We start from the raw sequence: 16,566 nt of genomic DNA, 5'->3' as shown, positions 1-16,566 counted from the left end.
GATCCCGGCTCCCGTGCCTCCCCCAGCGGGTCGCGGGCGGCGGCCCCAAGCGCCGCCCCGGCGGGCGGTGTGACGGGCGGTGTGACGGGCGGCGCCGCCCGGTCGCTCTCGCCTACCCGGGCCGCGGCGGGCCCGCTGCCGCCCTCCCCCGGCGCCGCGGCGGGCGGGAGGATGGAGCAAGGGCTGTCCGCCATCACCCTCTACTGCGCGCCCGCCGCCGGCCCCGCGCCCGCCTCCGGCGCCATGGAGCCCGAGCAGGTGAGCGGGGTGGCGGGGCCCGGCCCCTCCGGGCGAGCAGCGGGGCCCGGGCGCTGCCGCTTCTGCAGCGGGGCGAGGCCGCGGTGGGTCCGGCCGGGGGTGGGTGGCGGCTGCGGCCTGACCCCGCGGGTGTGCGGGGCGGGGAAAGCCCCCTGTTCATGGCCGGGGCACGGGGGCCTGTCCGCGGCAGGAGAGGTCGGCGTGTCGGCCGGTCTGTGCTCCCATCCAGCGCCCTGTAATTACAGCCAGCGCGGCGGGCACGCGTGTCTCCGGTGTCTCCTGTTCTCCGGGGACAATGCCTCTGACAAACGAGCCTGATGAATATTAAATATTAAAGCGAGACAGGTTTCCACTTCGCTCCGCTGTGAAGTTGGCGAAGGCGTGGGCGATGGTGAGGGACGGCGGCTGTTAATTACACCTCAGCCCCGAGCTCGCCTGTCCTGCCGCGCCTGCCCCTGCACCGGCCGCGGCTTCGCCCTGGGACTTAGGGGCGCTGCCGCTTCACTGGTTATGGTGCTTTTCCAAGGCTTGTTTATTCTGAGGGTGTCTTTTCTTACAGTCGTCGTCTGACTCTGTAATTTTGTTGTCTTCTGTTTGAGAAAGACTCATGCTGTTTTAATTTGAAACACAAGGGTGGAAAGTCAGGCAAGCAGTATGAAAAAAAACCCTCTCCCAAACCTAAACAAACTCCCCCTAAAACTCTAGCCAGAATAATTAACACAAATCAGTAGAGTAGCCAAGATAGCATGTTAGAAATACATTTCATTAACCAGTACCAGCCTTCTAGTGATTAGCAGTATCAGGCCAGTAGATCTGTGCAAATTGAATTACTCATCTTTCTGAGCATGAGTGGACATCACACACTTTGGCATTTTCGCTCATAAGCTCTCTCAAGGATTCCTTCAAGGTTAAAAGATGAAAAAAGGAATGGTCTGATCTCGCTATTGGTTTTTGCTTTTCTTCTTCCTCTCCTTTGTGAAACTTTATATTATTGCATCACCTAATATTAGTTGTGTCAGCTCTTCTAGCTTACCTGCAGGTGTCCAGGTGTACCATATCCTTAATTGTAGTTTATTTATTTTGACATTTTAGATGTAGACTGAAATTCTGTTGTGCTGGTTATTGTACCTACACTGTGAAAAGATGCCCTGCTCTCTCTCTCTTTCTGGCTAAGGGGTGAGGTAAAGAGGGTAAACAAGGAACAGCAGTTTCAGATGCTGACGTCCTGACAGGCAAGGTTTTTATATGTGCTGTAAAGCCAAGAAGAATTCCAAGAGGACATTTGAAAGAAAGAGGAAGTTGCTTTATAATGTTTACCAAGGACCTTAAGAGCGTCAGCTAGTGTGAGAGCACAAGAGTGACCGGCCTTCATGTCAAACAGCTGCTGGAATAGAAGCCAAAGTAGATACTTCTTTGATGTGGGGTTAAGACAAATGCTGAGTCTCTCAAGACCGTATAATGTATTAGAGAAGGATGGGCCTCTGGAAAAAAGAATGGGGTCACAAACTTGACTAAAGCTATGCACTATGAAAGAATAATCTTTGTAAAAACTTCCTGAATTGGAAAAGAAGATCAAATTTGTGAAGGAAGATCAAAAGTATAAATTCTCAAACAGGAAATACTGTAACATTTGAGCAATAAAGAGAGTCTAGCTGACAGCTGTAGAATAGATCTGCGTTGCCACAGGTTTGGAAAGGTAAATAAATTCACTGATGCTGAACTTTCTGCTTGTAGTTGGGAGAATTGGTTTTTTTGACATTGTGCAGGTAAAAAATGAAAAGGACAAATGCTGCAGTGATAACTAAATCCCACACATGTTTGTTGACTAGGTAATAAGCAAAGCAACGGCTGATATATATTATTTTATTTAATAATTTACGACTTGGAACCAGATTCATTGTTCCTTGATGTATCCTTACTGTCTTTAACTACTGCATTTGTCTGAAATGTAGCAATACCAGCTACGCAGAGCTGCTTATTGTAGGTAGTGTAAGTGAAGTGTGGGATGGGTGTGCAGGGAATTAAGGGCTGCTTTTTAAACTTGAAACGTGAACCAACATTTTTTTCTAAGTTAAAATATTTTGAAGCATTTGCATTAAACAAGCCAAAATCAGATGAAGAGACTGTGCCTTTAGAAGAGCTCTGAGGAGGGGCTCATGTTGCTTGCTGTTATTAATCACCATGGTATTTATGATGTTGTGTTAGCAAGAAATAGTGCTCTTCAGTACTGTGACTAAACATGAAAAACGGCGTCATTGTAGGATGCCAATAAAGGAGCACAGAATGTTCATAAAAAGATGGTTCTGTGGTGCTTTTTGCACCAAAAAATACCGAACTGAGTCACAGTGAGTGGTACCCACTTTTGTAGTGGCAGCACAGAGTGCTCCTTATGCTTAGGTTGCTTCACTGTTTTCAGCATTCGTGTTTTTGTAGCTTTTCTCTGTTCCTAAGACTGATGGACAGCAGAGTGCACTGAGCTCCAGATAGTTTTGTCTTTCTAATTGAAAATCTGAATCTGCATGAAAATACCATCCTGTTTCAGCTGAATTACCCCACTGAAAACTTGCTGCTGAATTCTGCTCTGCTCCTCCAGGAAAATGCCTGAAATGTGCCACTGTAGCTAAAGAAATGCTGGGGGAAGCTGAGATGACTTGCAGTTTTGAGGAGCCACGGTACCAGGGCTTGGAGAGATGATGAATTGGTGCGGATCCTCTCCACACTATAGAGCTCTGCACGTGATCTTTCCCTCCCTCTTCTCTATGGGCATGAGAAAAATCTGTGCTTGGAATGAAGGAAGCCATTTGGCTCGCCCTGGTCCCCTCCTGCCTCTCTCTCCTGTACCCACTGTCTTTCCCAGCTAACCAAGCCTGTTTGCATTGCAAAGCTGGTTTATGTAGTCTAGCATGAGAGATGGGAATGGTGATGCTGCGCTTGCAGCAATTAAGGGATATCTCACTGCTATGTGATAAAATATGTATTTTTATTTATAATTTTGAATTGTGCTTTGTGTAGATCATGAAGTTTTGCATAGGGAAGAAGTCAGAATTAGGAATATATCCATTTTATGTAACCTGGATTCTGTGTGCACTTACACATGTCATTCCTTATGATATGGTTTCAAATTACATGAGCTCATGCATTTTTAAAAACCTTCATGGTACATTAAAGACAGATTTCAGAACAGTTTTGTGCATTTGATACAGTAATATCTAGGAACTCTACCAAGACAAAGGCTCTGTTTTGATAGCTACAATACAAAACCTACTAAATACTAACTACTAAAATTCTCTTCCTGTAGGATTTACTAGCTTAAAGAGTTCTTGACTGGTCTTTGAACTCGAAGTATATATATTTTAATGCTTGTGACCCAAAGACTGCTTTGTAGTATTCAGCAACTGGAAGAACAAAACCAGACCTTGTACTTCTCATTTTATACGTCCTTAGCCACAGAACTGAGCGTTGTCCTTTTAGCATGGTCCCTTGTACTAACTGTGGTTGATGATGAAAGCCCACAGGGGTAGATTCCTTGGTGCATCTTTTTAAAGCTTGAGCCTGGCTGCTTAGTTATTCAGTTCTCTTTTGTGCTAGAGGTGTCAGCCTGAGCTCACAAAGGTGGCTACAGCCTATGAACTATTTTATTAATTTCATTAGATAATAATTCCAAAACCAACAATACTTTTCAGTGTTAAAACTTATGTGCTTATCAAATTATTTAAAGAAACACTCCCTCCCCCAGAAACTCCTATATATAATGCAGTGCTCTTTCAGAACAGATGTTTTTAATACCAGCTTTCATGATTAAGTAAAGACACTTACCTTTTGGTTACTGTTAGAGAAGAGATCAGTTTTTACATATCTGCAAACAAATTGTGTCAGTCTTAGCTTTTACCTACAGCCAAACTCTTTCAAATGTCCACTGCATTTGCTAATTAATCTAAAATATTTTATATATCAAGTTTTTTAAGGGGAAAATTTCCAGTTCTAAAAACATCTTCTTGAGATAATGATGTTTTTTCTTTATAGCAACTTGCAAAGGGAGATGGTGGCTTTGAGAATGTGGAGCTGGGTGTCATAGGAAAGAAGAAGAAAATTCCAAGGAGGGTTATTCATTTTGCCAGTGGAGAAACAATGGAAGAATATAGCACAGATGAAGAGGAAGATGAACAAGAGAAAAAAGACCTGTTGCCACCTGTAGATCCTGTAGGTATTTTGCTTGATATATTGCTACTTCTGGTTTACCGGGTAACTATCAACATTTTATACTTCATTTTTTGTGTCACAAATCTGATTTAGTATTCAGTATTAAAGATTCCATTGATTTGTTTGGCTTTAGGAACTTGGAAATCTGTGAGAAGTATTCTTGGGAAGTTTTGTCTTAGAGTTCTCCTCCACTAAAATAGCCCTATTAATTAGAATTGGGTTTAATTTCTTCACCATTCCTGTTTGTCCTTTCCAGCATTTCCCTCTCTAATAATATTTGCTTGGTATCTCCTTGATTTGTTTTTTTTAAAAAAAGTGTGCAGGGGAGACATTTGTTTCCTTGTGTTTGTTAACAGTGGAGAGTTGAACCTGTAATTTAGAGTTACCATACCAGCAATTTGATATAATTAAAAGAGCATAGATGGGAAAGAAACAGATGACTTGCAGAAATAAAGGAAAACTGGTGTAATTCATGATATATAAAAAACAGGTTTTAAAGGACCTGCCTAGTCCATGTATGTAATGTTCATCTGTGTTGTAAGATGTTGAGATGTTGCTTGACTTATGAATGGAGTTTTCTTTGTTGGTCCAGATTCAAGTGGAGTCTCAACAATTAAAGCTGTTGCCATAGTGTGTATTGTAGCTGCTAAAATACATTTTCCTTTTTTCTCTATGATTGTGGTTCTATACTTAGAAGTAAAATGAAACATATAGTCAGTTTTATTCTGTTGGCCTGTCTGATGAACTATTTTTTGGTGATAGTGTGATTGCAAAGCTCACACCTGTATGTGCCAACACTGGCAGCAGCAGCTCCCCACCTCTGGCAGTCAGTCCCAGAGAAAATCCACATCCTTCTCATCATCTCTCCACATGCCCAGTCTCATGTTTCTTTCATGGCAATCCCAGAAACTGGTGTTCCAACTGCCTCTTTACCCTCCTAAAACAATTCTTACCCCAATAAATTGGGTCTGCAGTCCTATTCCCTTCCTGCTGACAAGGCTCCCTTCCTGGCCCTCTCTGGGCTTGGATATCTGTATTGAGCTGGAGACTCTAAAATTGGGTCCTTCCTGCTGTGCTGGAGTGTGGTCAGGCATCCAAGAGTCATGGCTTTGTGCAGCAGCTAGTCCTGCCTGGTTGCACACTGGAGGCAGATGCTGGTGTTGAGCTGCTTGTTCCCACACTTGAAAGAAGAGTCCTTGCACACACAGAAACCAGTGCAGTGCTTTCTACTTGACATTGCTGTTTAAAGGACTTGTGCACCATCATTAGGCAGTCCATAATTAAGAAATGTTGTGGTTGAAGATTTCTATTTACTCTACAGTAGTAGACCCTGTATTTATTTACATGTGCATCCATCCTGGGAGAGCTTGCCTTTGTTGAAAGAACTGAAGAGTTTGATTTTCCGCTCATGCTCTTCTGAAGAAGTGGTGAACCATAAGAGGTTTGTTTTGAGGAGGACTGTCAATCAATACCTCTTTTCCCCTCTGTAAAGCGAATTTATCTTGAAGGAATAGAGAAGTGGGGTTGAGGACTAAGCTGCAGTGAGACTATGGGAATTTAGCTGGGATTGGGGTTTCTAGTGATTTGCAGGTGAAGCTGTTGCATTGCATCTTGTATGGATTGATGGCAGCATTCTTGTTCTTGCTAGGCAAGTTCTTGTATACAACAGGAAGTAACACTAGCCTGAGAGCAGGTGGGATATCATCAGTATAAAATAGGTAAAGTTTATAGTTTGAAAAGAAATGTCTTACAGTCACAAACAACGAGTAAGATATTAAGCTGCCTTGCTGGATGCTGAGGTTTTTTTTCCGCTTAAGGATCTTCTCAAAGAAATTCAAGAACTGTGAAACTTACTGAATATGATGGTAATATTCAGGTATCTTCTGAGTGAGATCTCTTCCCCACTATGCAGGTCATGGCAGATATCCATGCACGTCTAAGAGATATTTTCCCCAGTTTTAATGAGCAGGGGACCAGGTGTGTATAATTTTTTTGTGCCATTTCCTCACAGTAGAAGAGTTCTGCTGTGGTGCAGTGATGGAAGGCTCACGAACCTTGGTGTACATGTTGAGAGGGCAGAGACGTGCATGCTGCTGTGCAAATGGACACTTAACTAAAGAGCCCTCGAGTGGGCACAACAGCCAGGAATGCTGTGTGATTGTTCGCCTACTTTCCTAATATAGATTTTTTTTTCTGAATGCCAAAAAGTACATTGTATGGCAGAGTTAAGATTTCTTTATTCTCCTTTTATAGTTTATTAAATCCTTAATTTTTCTTACACTTTTTAATAAAAGGACCCCCCAAACCAGAATAGTTTATTGTGGAGCACAGTATGCCTTATTATGTATTGCTTTTTACCTTGACAGAATGAACTTGATTAGAGCAGGAGTTGCCATTAAGTGAGGTTTACTTTATCTGCTGCATGCTTCGTGTATCCCAGCTGAGCCAGACAATTGAAGAAATGTTAGTCCAAGCTGAGCTTTGATGTTTTAGCCAACAGCTGCTTTAAAAATGTTTTTAATGTAGGATTTCTATAAAAGCAATTAAATAGTCTGTTTGCTGAGACCAGCATGTCTAAAACTTGTTATCTCAGTTGGGATACAAAAAAGTATGTTGCAAGTAATAACTGTTTCTGGTCCAGTTTATTTTTAGAAAAAGCACATTTAATACTTTGAATAGAAACTTTGCATCATGAAATTTCACAGCTCAGCTGGTATTGGCTTCCTGGCAGCTTATGAATGAGTTTAAGGGAAACAAATATTTTGCTGTGTTGTAAAGAAATGTCTTCAATATGTACCTTGCTTTGATTGTGTTTAGAACTACTCAGGCAATGCACAATGTCTTTCTTACTAAGCAAAGTAGTATGTATACATCCTAGTAATATGATAACCGAAGTACTTGATGTGGTGGGCTGCTACCACTCAGAAAAAAAACCCCAAACAAATTCTCAAAAAGAACTGGGTTTTAAATTTTGCTTTGAAACAACTTCTGGTACTTTTGTAGGTCAGCACTCAGTTCATTAATACTGTTGACTGGAGTGTCCATTCTGTAGTGTTTTGGTTTTTTGAAACCAGAACACAGGGTATTCTTATTTTTTAGATAATAGCATTCAGTATTATCTGAATGTTTTCAAATTCAAATTGATAAGCTTTTATTGCATAAATGTTTTGAGTCTTCTATTCTGTCCTAAAATTTAGATTTTTGCACTTTATATGTAAATTTCCTTTTGCTTTTGTCTACCAAAACTTTATTGTGTATTGATTAAATTTCCCTAACCTGTTCTAGAAGATAATCCTTTTGTTTATCCCTGGAGGCACACTTGGTATAATTTGTTGCATTCACCTATTACACGAGAAGGCAGGAGGTGGAGTGTCTTTGCAGAGGAACTGGAAGCAGTATAGCTGTTGGTGTGATAACCCTAGAATTCATCCTGAGAAACAGAGCAGCAAAGCTCCAGAAGGGATTTAATTTTTTTAACTTTCAGTGCTTAGAAGGATTGAAACACATCCTTGCAGGAAGGTTGTCTTGATATCCTGTAGTTAAAAGACCGTTAACTTTAAATAGTAAAAAGTCCTCTCTTGAGAACCATTAAACTCTCTTTTTTTCCTAAGAAATTGGGATGAAGGAGAAAAATAAGTAATAACTACTCATGATATGGTAGTAGCTCTTGATGGAGGATGGTGTGTGTGTTTCTGATCTTGTTTTCACTGGCTTGTCTTAGGTGGCACAGTTTTATATGGTATATATACTGGAGGACCTATTATAGCAATGACCAGTCAATAATTAAACTAATTTAAAATCTATCTTGGCACAGTAAACAATGGAAAAGCATCTATTTGGTGGTGTATATTAACTATTATATACAGGATTTGTTTTTTCTTAAATGAGGAAATTATTATTTTTCTCATTTTACCATTTTCTCTGACAAAAAGAAACACCATGTACTTTGGAAAGTTTAGGTGTTATTAAGAACTTGAATCTGCCAAAAATAGATATAGATGTGGATTGTTTAGGAACATGGTGCGCTCAGAAGTTCAAGGGATCATGTGTGCTCCCTTCAGCAGCCCCATACTAGGAAACAAAATCATGTTCTGTTATTGAACCAGAGGCCCCTTGGTTTTATCAGTGGTTGAATCCATTATGTTAATTCCTATTTAAGTTAAAATTGTACATTAAGATTTTTTGTAATTTAAAAATCAGTTGTCATAACCATTGTGTTTTACATTGTAAACAAGAAAATAAAGTCAGGATATAGCTGCATAATATAATTAAGCATTGTAGAAACATATACTTAGGAGACTGATGGCAGGAGAAATACTGTCCCTTACAATAAGCCAGTGTACTGTGTATCATACTGCTGCCCCTTGTTTCCATTCAAGAAATACAGTATTACTGTGTCCTTGAGTTGATTAAAGGCTGAACAGGAAGGCTTCTCTGGCTGGCCAGATGAGGCTGACGTACAGTATCTGAGTATGTGGTTCTGCAGGTCTGTAGGACCTGACTTGGGTATGGTTTTCCAGTCTTCAGCTCAGTGCATTAAAGCTACTTCACAGACTAGGATTAGTCTGTACTGAGCCACTGCTTAACAGCCCAGTTCATGTCACTCAAATGGTTCTGGTTTCTCCAGTACCAGTTCTTGCCTCACATTTGCCATTTCTGTTTCCATCTCCGAGGTGCTCTGGGAAGCCACCCAAATTTATCCTAAGGAAGTAAGTGGGGGATGGGTAGAAAAAGAAGATGATTCCTTGAATGCACTCCCTTGTTCCTGGCTGTTCCTGGTGGTTTACTCTCCAAGCCTTTCTGCTTTTGAATTTGTGTGAAGTAGCTTCTCTCATGGTTTTTTATTGTCTTTTGAGACACTGGAAAGAATGTTCCTTTTTAAACTGAAGAGACTGGCAAAGCCTTGCTTGGCAGGGGTGAAGAGTGTCTGGTTGGGCTTTGTCAGAAAGCAGAGGTTCCCATGAAGCTGAACTTAGAAATGCTTAGAATCTACCAAACTGATTTTTAACTGTGGTGGGGGAAGAGTAGAAATAGACAGAACCTCTGTGTCTGCTGAGCCTCAGATGTTTCCTACGTTTGTGTCTCCACAAACTTGTTAGAATGTTCTGGGTCCAAATTACTTCTGTCACGTTGAAGTTCAGCCTGTCTTTTCACTCCTAAATGTTAAGGGGGTTCTTGTAGCTTCTTTCTTACAGTGCACAGCAGGCCCTTGTTTGTCCTGCACACTGTGTGAATGCTTTTTAATCCTGTCACCTCGTCATGAAGGATTGTACAGAGCCCTGTCAATGCCATTATTTGCACCTGTGGCAACAAGCTTTTCCAGCACTTTTTTTGACTTCTTCCACTGAACAAACTCCTTGTTAGCCTGTCTGCCAACTGAGCACATAATCAACAACCTGGAGGTGCTTTTGTACGAGCAGGGTAGCAGCTGGTTTTGCTTACACTTTTACCTTGGCAGGACATTTTCCATACCCACTGCCAAAAAGATATAGCATCTGGCTTTTTTTCAGCTTGCTCAACTTGAGTTTCTGGCTTGAAAGACAATTTATTGCTGCACTGATTTGTAGAGACTGTGCTTGGAAAGCACTGAAGTGTAGTAGCTTGCGTACCTGCGTACTGAGGCTATACCAACTAGTCTCTGTAGCTGTGTTATTTACAGTTATATTGGTTGTCCTGTACAGATATCTATTAAATAAGATCACAGAAAAAAGTTACTATCTAAGAGTTCTTAGCAACGTTATAAATACTTATGTAACTGAGTAGAGCTAATGTGTTTTATTTAATAAAAGCTGACACTTTTAACTGCTACTTTTCACAAGAAAAGTACTTCTACAGAGATCTTTTCTGGGGGATAAATACATAACAAAGAGCTTGCCTGTTAACTATAAATATGTTTTAGCTCACTATGAAATTTGAGTTTGCCTTTTCACAAAATTGAAAGTCTACAGGTTTTTTCCTGTTAGCTTGGAATCTGCTTTTCCCCTTTTCCTTTTTATTACATGGATTGTTTTATTTTTTTAAGAGGTACAGCCTCTTTCTTTAGTGAAAAGCATAGCCTGGGTATGCCCATTATTTTTAATTGATTAAATTTAATTTCTAAACTTCCTTTAAGTTACTATGTGTAAATATATCAGTTTGTCTGGAGGCTGCAGTATTTTCTGTGTGACTGTGAATACATCATAGTCATGCAAAGGGAAATTCCTCCTCTTTGTCTTCCTGGTCTGCCCTTCTTAAAGAGTCTGCATTCCTCCACTGCAGCCCTCCAGTCCATCCACTGCTTCTCTGGGATCCCAACAAGATCCTATCCCTGCAGCTGTGTACAGATATCTAATTTCTTATGTTTATGTCCCATGTTGTGTGTCTTAGTGTTCAGGCACTGCAGAGACACTTCCTCATGTACATGCAAATTCTTGAGGTGACCCCCCTTGAGCCCTGTTCTACTCATTTTGTGTTCCTCCTTGTTCACATCACCCCAGGCACTTTGCTTGTCAGCCTGTCCATCGCTCCCTCAGAGCTGAGGTAACTCACTCCCTCCCTCCTGGCTCTTGGTGTTATTTTTCAGGTGCAGTTTCAAGGGATAATGCATATCTGGTTGTAAAGTTTGGAAGCAGCCTCTTGCTCAGAGGTTTGAAGGTTTGGTTTGGTTTTAAACAGTCTCTTGCAGTTCACTCATAATTGTAATGAGGGACTACTTGGCTACCTCACTTCACTTCTTGGCATGGTGGAATTCAGAACATTATGGAAAGCTCTTTCTAGTTATAGGGATCGAGTTGATTGATGCTTGTCATTTCCCAAGTCTGGGAGTGGGAAACAAAAACAAGTGAAACAAATTTTTCCTGTAGGTAAACCGTGGTTATATTTAGATTTTATGGTGATACTTTGCTTTATCTATCTGGTCTAGAGTTATTTTAAAGCAAAAATATTATGGCAGCTGGCAAACAGGAAACACTGCAGATCTTTCCTCTCAAGCTGTTTTGCATGTGTTATTTTGTGCCATGAACATACAGCTGTACATATTGATACCACTCTTGTTCCTACAGACAACACTCACGTGGGGACCCTACTTGTGGTTTCACATGCTGCGAGTTGCAACATCAACTCTATCAGGTATTGCTTTATTTACTGGTAAACCAGTAGTGGAATATTGAAAGTTACCTTGACATACTGTAAATCATCTTTGGGCTCTACTTGTTGTTTTTTCGAAAGTGTGAATCAACTGTATTTAATCTGTGGAGACGTAATCTCTTACCTCAGGCACTTTTTTTTTTGTTTTTTACTTTCAATCACCAACTCCTGCGTGGAAGAACAAACAGAAAATACAACCTTTGATCAAAACTCTTCCCCTTTTTCTTCATATGGAGATATGTTGGTGTTGGTAAGGGAGTGTATCAGCTTTCTATTAGGTTTTGTATGGAACCATTTTATGGAGTGTTATCTGAAAAGAATGCTGTCTGAAATAACTAAACTGACAGCTGTTCTGAAGAAGATAACTAAAAATTATCCCAAGAACACATCTAATGTGCCATACAATGAACATCTCAGGTTACAAAATAAACAAGACTATTGACAAGGGTCTTAAACTTTGCTTAGAAATTTATTTGACTCATGGACCTCATAAAATTTTGCCCAGTTTTAAAAATGCTTATCCTTGTCTGCATTCTTTCCAAGGTGTAAAGTGTCTTTATTGGGGGTTTTTGACAAATACTACAGAGTTTCTGTCATTGTACACCCAGTTTTGAATATTTCTAAAAACTATTGGCAGTCTGTTTTTATGAATTAACCTATCCTTATTTTGAGAAACACTTTAATGTACAGTGTAATTCTATTCCTTGATGCATCTGTTCTTCATACACAAAAGTAGATACTGCTTTCCTTTTTTCAGAAGTCTTGTATGAATTTGAAGATTAGTACTTTCTTCTTCCCACTTCAGTTTTGGCTCTCACATTTGTAATTTGCACTAGTCTTTTGCACAAAAATGCAGGTTCCAGGATATCTATAAAATTAGTTATTATGAATATTCATTGAAGCAGTCAATTGCTAACTTCTGACTTTTTAGTCACCCCCTGAAGATGACTAACTCATTTGCATCCTTGTGGCAGATTTACAATTGGAAGTGCAGTACATTTGGCTTCTTGCTTGCCTTTACTCAAGAACCAGTGGTGTAGCCATCACCATGGTAAAGAGACTGACACAAGCCCTTCCTGTTCCTGTGCACTACCTGCTTTAGCACAGTAGTGCTGCATGTAGCCTACAGCTTGAAAATTGAGACAGCTGAAACCTAAATATTTTATTAGTCCATTAGTATGCAACACAGAACATTGTTAAAACTGACTTGACATATGCACATGCCAGTAAATAACTGTCTGGTTTCTTGTACCATTTGACTGAACTAATACAGCTGATACCCATGTATTGTCTAACCTTAATTTTCAGTTAAAGTTCAGTTAAAGGCTAATCCTTTAACTGTTTCTTAGCAAAATAAACTTAGATTCAAAGCTGAAACTAGCAGAACACAAACACTACCACTATCTAGATTTTCACTGAAATTTATGTTCTTCTCCTTTTATTCATTCTCTCTCTTAAAGAACAATTATTAGTATATTCAGTTAATAATTACCTGTAAGTAGATTAGCCTTGCAGATTTTGGTTTTATCTTTCCAGTGAAGTAGGACTATGGAAAACCATTCAGGAAAGATAGTGAGACTTTTAAAAAGAAAACCATGCATAAGAAGTTTCTTCTAGATACTAATCATATGTAAACCTCTTTTTACTTTTTAGTATGTGATTTCCTTGGGGAAAAGATTGCATCTGTTCTGGGAATAAGCACACCAAAATACCAATATGCAATTGATGAGTATTACAGAATGAAGAGAGAGGTATGTGTGTGAGATGGGGTTCTTGCACTCCTTTTCTCCCAACTTGCCTTCCCTGGAATTTTAAAAAATAATATTTGTATTCTAGCATTTGAATGAAGTTTTAGACCCCCAATTTCAGCTTGCCTTCAGTTTTCATTTGATGCATGGTTAGTGCTTACTTATCCATCTGCCTTTTCTCTCCAGCTTATCAGTCTTAGATGGCTGAGTCCTGACCACTGCTCTGTTTGTTTCTCTTGTACAGTGCATTTTCAAGTCAACAGTGTGAGAAAGTTGCATGGACAGTTTTGTTGAACACTGTAAGGAGGTGGCTGCTAGCAATATACTTTCCAACTCTAAAACTTGTTCAACACAGTGTCAAAGGTAAATTGAACATGATGCTACCACTGTGACTGGGCATGACTGGAGAGGTAGCCAGTGCTTAAGGCAAAAAATCTCAAACCCTTAGTAATCTTCATTTGGAAGAGATGGAAAACATATTTAAAGCTTTATTACTTATTTTTTATAGCTGTTATTGAGAGCTGAAAAAACTTTGGAGAAGGTAGACCTATCCCTATTGCCATTAACTAAAAACTGCTTATCTAGATACATATTTTCTTTGTTTGTTTAAATTGGTTTTGTTTTTTGTCTGCTTAACATGGTTTAATCCTTCACTTTTGGGATTTTTTTTTCCATGATGGAAGTTCTGGAATATACCTCACCATATGATCAGCTAATGACTGTTTTCTAGCAGAACAAATGTCCTTGCCTTGTAATAGGAACTGCTATGCTCTTATGGAAAGACTTCCAAGTGAATGTAAATAAGTGGTGAATAGTAAGTAGTAGCATATGGTTATCTCTTTTCAGGAGGAAGAGGAGGAACAGGAAAACAAGATGGCAGAAGAAGCAGAAAGACAGCATCAGGAACAGCAGAACAAGCCACAAGCCGAAGCTCCTGTTCAGACAGACCAGCCTGAAGCAACAGCATCCTCTTCATTCGTGAACGTAAACTTTGAAAACGAGGGAGATTGCCCGTCCACTGGGAAAAATAAACAAGAAGCAGTTCCTGTCCCTCCTTAAGTGTAAAGCTCTGTATAATGTAGGAAATAAGTACTGTCAGGTGTCACAATCTGGCTATAAACAGGAAAAATAGGATTATACTCGTTCAGTGAAACACAACTCCTACCATTCTTATTGATCAGGAGAGAGCTAGGCGATGTCAGTTCAGTCTGTCTGCCTAATAAAGGCTGAGGCATTCTGCCAAACTGGCACTTTGGTTAAAATGAAAATTGCACTACAAACGTTTGGTCTAAAATTGAATGTGTGAGCTAATTTCTGTGTAAAGCAAGTAAAAATGTCTTTTCTTTGAATTGCTGTGTCTCTTAACACCTGTGGATTGCAGAGGCAGTGCTGTTTCCTACTTCTAAACACCTGTTTCTGATTTGCACACTGTTTGCAACTCAGCTCTCTATGAATAGATTAATAGGAATTAATATCCTGTAACTCGCAATAGTAAGAGTCTGATTTCCCCTATTTATTGTCGCTACTGTATGCATGTATTTTTTTTCTGTTGTTAACACAAGAGAAAATGTTAGATTTAATGTTAATTAGATTTAAGGGTCCGTTGACTTTTATTTAAAAAAAAAACAACAAAACACTTTCCAGGGGGCTAAAAACACCCTTAAGAACTTAGTAACAAGTACCAGCACTCTTGGAGGCTGATAGTGCTCAGCTACTCCATTCAGTGCTGTAGCAAAGTATAGAACTAGCTTAAGTGTAAGACATTCCCACTATAAGTCCAAGAATGAAGAGACCCACGTGCTTGAATGCATGCTCTCAGTGGTCCTGGGAAAGAAACTAAAGTCTTGCTAAATTATATTGAGTGCACTGGACACTCTGGTACCAATGTACAACTATGAAAACATTTTTGGACATAGATTACCCAAGTCCATGTACTTGAGTGACCTAAACAAACCATGTGTTTAATGTTAATTACCAGTAAGGGATATGCCATTGCAGGTATTTTTCTCCCCTCTAGCACAGAATACTAAATAACTAGAAACCACAAAACAAACTTGTGACTCTTTCCTTTTCTTAAACACAATGTATTCTGATACAGCACATGCAGCAACAGTAATTTTTATTTTTGTCCAAGTGAAGTGCAGTCACCTCCAAAGCAAATACCGATTAAGGCAATTTTACTGAAATGACTGTTGTACCTGTAGCTGGTAAAAGGTGAATAGTTGACTTTGCAACAACCAGATGTCAGTGCCCCAGGCATTTTCTACGGAGAACTGTTGTGGGTAAAGGAGCAGAGAACCTGCACTAGGTATAGGTACCATGTAATACAGTACTTCTGTCCTTGAGATTCCTAAAAAAAATTTTAAAAAGTCTTCAGTGAAATGTTGTATTGGGTATCATCACCCATCCCTGGCCTTGCTTTCACTGCCAATTAACTAAGGAGCCTGATGTAACACCCCAGGCCAGGTAACTTGGCTATTAGTTTCCAGAGTTATGTATTTCAGACAGCCCTCAGCCTGAACCAGTGTCCTGGACAGCACAAACTCTTCCTCTCATCTATCTGTAGCACTCCATCACTGCAGAAAATCTGAGGAAGAGGATTCAATCATCAGCTCTATTCTTTGCCTCTTTTTGAATTGTAAGACAGAGGGTGCTGACCACAGTGTAAAATCATTCCTTAGCCCTGAATGCCTGCAAGGGAGAGCTTGGTTCAACACCAGAGGAATACACAGAAAACCAGCTTGTTGGGAGTTCTTATACTGTCAAAGACAGAAAGCCTCATGTTGCTTGAGTAATACCTTGACAGTTGAAGGATGGTTTGCTTTTCTTCAAAAAAATTAATGTCAGTTGGTTTTTTTACCTTCTCTCCCTACTATTTGTTGCATCAGAAATGCTCTCACTGCCTTGGGTTTAAACTTCTTTGTATAAAATACTCTTATTACTCACTGTGCCTTAACTTAATCCTTCCTTCAGTTTTTTGCAAACTGTATGAAAGTTGTTACTTTCATATTGGCTTAATTTTTCTGTAAATGCATTAATTGGTTATTTTATATTTAATATAATTTTTGAACTGGAAGTTGCTTATGGCTTTTCTTTTACAACTGTGTGGTCTTTGAAACTTTATGCCTGTACAGAGGTGCCTGTTCACTGTTTACATCTTTACTAAGTCACACATCTTGGTTGAATATTCAGGCACCGGAATTCAAAGTATCATTCTATCCCCACCCCTTTCCTG

General features: G+C 39.9%; 1 protein-coding gene across 1 annotated transcript; it reads left to right on the top strand.

Annotated features, from left to right (window-relative positions):
- The first annotated feature begins 91 nt into the window (after positions 1-91).
- On the top strand, positions 92-16,407 carry FAM177A1 (family with sequence similarity 177 member A1). Its single transcript, XM_050335791.1, has 5 exons — positions 92-258; positions 4,282-4,458; positions 11,499-11,565; positions 13,237-13,334; positions 14,178-16,407. Exons 1-5 carry the CDS (start codon positions 172-174, stop codon positions 14,388-14,390), a joined length of 642 nt encoding a protein of 213 aa, XP_050191748.1. The 5' UTR covers positions 92-171; the 3' UTR covers positions 14,391-16,407.
- Positions 16,408-16,566: the final 159 nt, after the last annotated feature.

Source organism: Myiozetetes cayanensis, unplaced genomic scaffold, assembly GCF_022539395.1.
Source record: "Myiozetetes cayanensis isolate MyiCay16 unplaced genomic scaffold, myiCay2020 scf6-25, whole genome shotgun sequence".
NCBI lineage: Eukaryota > Metazoa > Chordata > Aves > Passeriformes > Tyrannidae > Myiozetetes > Myiozetetes cayanensis.
This window is presented reverse-complemented; position numbering and strand designations above follow the sequence as displayed.

Excerpts from the sequence above, each read along its gene's own strand:
- FAM177A1 (XM_050335791.1), top strand. The coding sequence starts at position 172 with ATGGAGCAAGGGCTGTCCGCCATCACCCTCTACTGCGCGCCCGCCGCC. Across the intron at positions 259-4,281 it reads GCGCCATGGAGCCCGAGCAG|CAACTTGCAAAGGGAGATGG; the intron begins GTGAGCGGGGTG and ends TTTTCTTTATAG. Across the intron at positions 4,459-11,498 it reads TGTTGCCACCTGTAGATCCT|ACAACACTCACGTGGGGACC; the intron begins GTAGGTATTTTG and ends TTGTTCCTACAG.